General features: G+C 43.1%; 1 protein-coding gene across 1 annotated transcript in view; it reads right to left on the bottom strand.

The window, feature by feature from the left end:
• LOC116706523 (exostosin-1) overlaps positions 1 to 6,204 on the bottom strand; it is a 321,262-nt gene that overhangs the window by 75,709 nt on the left and 239,349 nt on the right. Inside the window, exon 5 of the mRNA XM_032543414.1 lies at positions 5,662 to 5,769. Within this exon, the coding sequence (XP_032399305.1) occupies positions 5,662 to 5,769 (108 nt within the window). The remainder of the gene's footprint in view (positions 1 to 5,661; positions 5,770 to 6,204) is intronic.

Raw genomic sequence — 6,204 nt, 5'->3', positions numbered from 1 at the left:
GGCGAATAAAGCTGATTCTGATATTACAAATTATGTTTTTACACAAATGATCCAGGACTTGTTGATGCTAAGACTTGGTTTCTTTGGTCAGTGGGTTGGGTAAAGTTTGCATTCAGACTGAGACCCCATGGGGGGACAGACGCTGGACATTTCAGTCTTTTATCTAATACTTCTGTTTTGTGTGTGGTGTTCAGGTGTCGTCGTTGGCTCAGTTGGTGGATGGTGAGTTCAGTGCATCGTAAAAATCATCCTCACTCCTCAACTCAAATATGTGCTGCTATGTACTGTATATAATATTATTACTGCTATTGTCTCAAGACAGCTGAGCGCACTCTTTTTCACAAACCCCTTGGAAAGTAAAGACGTACCCCCTGGGATTTTAAATAGCGTCCTTTAGAGTAGGAGAGTTTTTTTTATTTTTTATTAATCAGTCTATAAAACGCTAGGACACATTGAAAAATGCCCCCAATTTTCTGGAGCCCAGGGTGACGTTTTGAAACTTGCATTATTTAGCCGATCAAAACTCAAATCCTCAGGTTTTTAGAATCAGCTTAGTACTTTAACAAATTCATTATCTGTCCATCAGCTCATTTGTCAAATCAATCCTGTTGATATTAAAACTATGACACCATAACATTGGTAAAGAACACAAAACCTTCAAAACCAAAGGAAGATTCAAACCTAGGTGAGTTTGTATCTCTGTACGTTCAACTACAGAGATACTTAAAATGTCTCAAATCAATCCGATATACCTATTTGATCCCAAAAAAGCGTCATGTGACGTCATCACCACAGGTTTTTATCGGCTTTAAAGCCTTTGGATGGAAACAGACTTTCACCAGATTTATTCACAGGAATTTGTTTTTAACCAATTTCAGATAATTCGATTGACAAGTGGATGTAAACGTATACTCCTGAAGCTGAAACTGAATGAGCAGCGTTGCAGCCAGTGCTCCTGAAGTGGTGATGGTGGTGTAGTTTGAGCCCCGGGTCCTTCTGGTGTTCTGGCCAAAAACCCCAAATCTCTCCTCTGAAAGTTATTGTGCCAACACGGTCAGTGTGATAGTGACTGATGGTGCTCGTGGCAGTTTGTTTTTGAGCAACCAAAGCTTGAAACATTGGTCGCCCTCCAGGAAGATCTCTGGGGACTTTCAATCAAAGAGTCGTCAGCTGCTCGGCTTCATTTCTCACGTTGTGATCGAGGAGCTTCTAATCTGCTCCTCACCGGGGGCTGCCAGCAGAGATGAGCCTGCCATGGATGCTCTTCATTTTGCCAATAAAATACTTTGCGTCCCTATAAACCCAAAGATGTTTGTATATCTTCTTCTTTTGCTCGAGAAAACTACCCCCCAACCTGCTAATTCATGCTCCTCACCGCTAACTGATAGATAGATAGATAGATAAATAGATATTTATTGATCCCCAAAAAATGGGAAATTACGGTGTAAGAGCAGCACACGTACAACTGCTTACTTTACTTACATGTGTATATTTTGAATTTGCACCTCACTGTTATAACCAGTTATATTACAGTCATGTTTACCTTCACTTACGCAGAAGGTTGCTGATGCAGAGGCGTCTGGTTTGGAGTCACTTTCTGTTTGATTTTCACACCTTTTTAACTACTTGTTTGTACAAGATAAACGATCTAAAAAGTAAAAGAGCGTTACATTGAAGAGTCCTAGCCTGAAGACACGTTGCCGTTGACGTCACTGGGATCCGTCGACAGCAGAGCCAGCTTTAATTGTTCAGCTCTCTGAGGAAGAATATTAACAACACCAATCAAATCAGCTCAATACTCATCCCCTCGATTGACTCTAATGGTGTTTATGTTTCTCAGCAGGGGCATTGTGTGTGTGTGTGTGTGTGTGTGTGTGTGTGTGTGTGTGTGTGTGTGCTGGCTGTTCCTCTCACAGGGGGAATAGAATCACATTTAAACAGCCACGTAATGCAGCTCTCACTGATGTAATTGAAGTAATGAGATTCAACTATCTCAGCAGGTGTTAGCGCTCGATGTTGTGGTGAACATTATTCTGTGTGTGTGGTGTGTGTGTGTGTGTGTGTGTGTGTGTGAGTGTGTGTGTGTGTGAGTGTGTGCGTGTGCGTGTGCATGCATGTGTTTGTAACTGAAGAAAAAAAAAGAAAAAGGGCAAATATCCAACCAAAAACATGTTTGTTCTTGTATTTCTATTATACTGTACCGATCTTGTCACCTACACCAAATAATGAAAGGGTTTCTGGGTATTTTACTGCTGTTAACGATGTTTTTAATTGACTGTGCCATAAAGCCCAATTCCTGAGCTTGAAGGAGTCTATTCCAACACTTTGATTGAAGTCGGGCCAGCTGTCTCAATAACGCAGGAAACAAATGAAGCTGCTTCAAGGTGTCCTGGACATCTGGGAAGCTGGGTGTTTAGGGAAAGAGCCGCACCCGTTAACCTGCTCTGCACAAACAGCATCCATTAACGCTTACAAACCACATAAAACACCCTTTTACATCTAATGAATCGGGGGTTTACTCTGTAGGGACCGGAGGGTTGCTGGTTCAAGTCCCCGTACGGATCAAAGTACGGCGTGTGGACTGGTAGCTGGAGAGATGCTCCAGATGATTAGTGCATGTATGGGACCTGAGTGTGTGTAGTTCAGGCCTCTGTGTAAAGTGTAATAACAACAGAGTGTAAAGTGTAATTTCCCCATACGGGATCAATAAAGAGAATAAATTATAAAATTATAAAATCAACATATAGGCATATTAGTTTATGTGATATATATATATATATATATATATATATATATATCACACAGAAATATATTTCTCATGTGAAAACAGGATTTTTTAATGTGTTTAGGGGCCATACGACCCATATGTTATATACTGAATATGCTCTTTGTTGCTTTAGGTCATCATTAATATATTGATTATTTTTTGGATTAGCTCTTACCAGTGTATCCCGGTGTGTACTTTTTCAAGAGCAGTCCTCTCATATAGGTCCCAAAACGTCCCAGTTAGAGCGGAAATGCCATAAACGTATTCTTTGTAAATCTTTACAGTCATTTCCCTAAAGAAGCAGGCGGGCAAAACGTCAAGACATTTTCAGTGTGGAGCTTGCTACCTTGAGGTTTGTTGCTGTTTGTGAGGAAATTATCTTGAAAATGCACTTCTGTTGATTGAGAGGGCTGATAAAGGACGTATTAATTAAAGGAAGACTCGAACACACACACACACACACACACACACACTTTCACACCTCTGTGCTGTCCAGGTGGCTGCGTAGATCACGCAGGTGGCACGTGGATATAAAGCGAGTAATTAGAGAATGTAAATATCACAGCTTCTGCACGCCGCTGTAATTAAAAGGAGCAGAAGGAGAGAGTTGTAGAGTAATCCGTCTCAGATAAAAATAGTGAGGGAATATCACAGCTGTCACGTCAGAATAAAGCACAATTTACCAAAAGCCACATGACTGCAATTAGATTTCCCTCCCTTGTTGGACTGAGTGTCTACACATCAGTTATGTGTTGATAGACGCTAACAGTCAATTAAACACTGAGCTGAAATTACATTTTTCAACCCCCAAAAACAACACCTCATGCTGATAATACCAAACTCTGTTATTCTGATTGGTTTTCTTGTCCCGATTCACTATTTATCGAGTAAATGTCCATTTCTTAATAGATCTGGAGCACACATCTTTTCCTATAGACTCTGACAGCGAGTCTGGATGGACGCGCTGTGCTTCTGGGTTTGAATCCCCCCCCAGATGGATCTTTGTGATTGCCCAGATGGGATTTGGAGCCAGAGATGACAATTATATTGGGGGAATATGTTGGCATTTCACTACCCAGAAAGTGAATTAACCCCTGCTGAAAGGGCACCTTTTATCTCGTAATGCTGTAGAGTGTGAGGAAGGTTTAACCTCTTCCTCCAGGTTACCTCTGTGGAAGCTTTTACGAACTCGCATTCGAGGTTTCGAAACACGGGGAAGCTACGTGGAGCTCGGCTCCCCTGAAAGAGACACGAGCTCCCCAGGAAGACTCATCTGAGAAACAGTGCAGTTCCCCCTAAAACAGGGCTGTTCCACACGGGCCGATTGATTAACAGATTTGGGACCAGGCTATTTCCAGGAACAAAAGCGCTCATTCTCATTCTAAAAAGTTTCATCTCTGACGCTTTCATCATCCCAGTTCTCTACCATGTCACATGCCTGGTCTCTCTTTCTTCTTCCATCCAATGTGCTGTAGCAAGCAATGGAGAGAGAGCTGTACCCAGAATGCCGTTCGGTGTAACCAAGGTGCGATTTGCAGGGGGGGATGCGTGGGATTTCCCCCTTTCTGGGCTATATATACAGTATATATATATATATATATATATATCCCAGCCTCTGCTGAATTATTGTATCCTCGCCCTCAAAGTGATCAATGCTTCTTCACCAATGAAGACCATTATAGATGTTAAGATGTATTTTAAACTTAGTAAAGCGCTGTAACGGGAACAGTCTATGGTGTGATATGAAAGAGTAAATCCTTTCAGGAAGACCTCACTCTTAATCAACGCTCTACCTACATCCAATCAGCTGTTGGAGGCGTTCCCCTTCCTACGTCCTAACCAATCAGAATCGTACACAAACTGCAAGGGCCAATCACAGAGTCACAACCCTGCTTTAAATAATCTGTTTCTCCCTTTGCTATCGGCTGCCGTTGCAGACAAAGAGTGCAACCCTCCACCCCCCCTCCACCTCCAGTCCTCTACTCTGGCTCCACCCCCCCTCCACCTCCAGTCCCTCTACTCTGGCTCCCCCCCCCCTCCACCTCCAGTCCTCTCTCCAGCTCCACCCCCCCTCCACCTCCAGTCCCTCTACTCCAGCTCCACCCCCCCTCCACCTCCAGTCCTCTCCTCCAGCTCCACCCCCCCTCCACCTCCAGTCCTCTACTCTTGCTCACCCCCCCCCCTCCACCTCTCCGTCCCTCTTCGGCTCCACCCCCCCCTCCCACCTCCAGTCCTCTACTCCGGCTCCACCCCCCCTCCCCTCCAGTCCTCTACTCTAGGCTCCACCCCCCCTCCACCTCCAGTCCTCTACTCCAGCTGACCAGTCTGCTCTTCGGGCTCTGTATCCGTACTTCTACTTGAGTACAGGAAGTGAGCACTTTTGCCATTTCTGGATAAAGGACAAAAAGACATTTATGAGAGCTCTTAAATATTGCACATTTTTCGGTGCCACTCTAAATAAAAATAAAAAAATGAAATAAATAAATCACATGATAGCAATCATTTCAAATAGTAAACTCAGTTCAATGTGCATGCTTATTTGTACACAAAAAAAATCAGATAATTCATGTGTGTTTATTAAAGTATTAATAAACAATGCTGCCTATTCCGCAGGCGTGGGTGCACACTCAATGCACCAAACGCCGTCTTTCGAGTGGAAATCTTCTCCATTTTAGACTCCGGGTTTATAATTATCATGGGATGCAAACAAGGTAGTTGGGAAGTTTTTTTTGCATCTACAGGACATGTATGTGTACACTAAAGTACTCGCCCGACACCGCCTCCATCCACCTATCTGTTGTAATTGTATAATGCAGTAATACATCATACGTTTATCCTCTCGTGCATCCTTCCTGTAGGACATCCGTCCTTTATCCTTCCCTCCCTCCGTTTACCTGTAGCAGAAGTCTCTCATCTCCGATGATGGCGGCTTTCCTCCAGTCGATGACCTCAGAGAAGGGAAGCTCCCAGCCGTTGCTCAGAATAACGGGGATACAAGCAGCCTATCAGGAGAGAGAGAAGCAAAGCCAAAGCAAATCACTCTTTTTGGGGGAGCGGAGTTGCACAAATGATAGTGGACGGCAAATGATCTTTATGTAACAGATAAAGTAAAGGACATTGTCAGAATTTACGTTGACAAAATCATTTTTTAATGATTTATTGAGATGCACCTAACCGTGTGTGTGTACTTGTTTTTAAAGATATTTTTTGGGCATTGTCAGCCTTTATTTTTGACACGAGGACTGAAGACATGAAGGGGGAGAGAGAGCAAGGACAATTTTAGAAACAGGATAAAGGACTTCCTGACTACTGAATGTACATGTCCTGTCCCACAGATTTGTGATATTCTTAGTGTTTAATGTACTTCTTCTGTTTTGTACCTTGGCCAGGACTCCCTTTTAAAGAGATTCTGAATTTCAATGGGCTTATTTCCTGGT

Source organism: Etheostoma spectabile, chromosome 18, assembly GCF_008692095.1.
Source record: "Etheostoma spectabile isolate EspeVRDwgs_2016 chromosome 18, UIUC_Espe_1.0, whole genome shotgun sequence".
Classification (NCBI taxonomy): Eukaryota; Metazoa; Chordata; class Actinopteri; order Perciformes; family Percidae; genus Etheostoma; species Etheostoma spectabile.
This window is presented reverse-complemented; position numbering and strand designations above follow the sequence as displayed.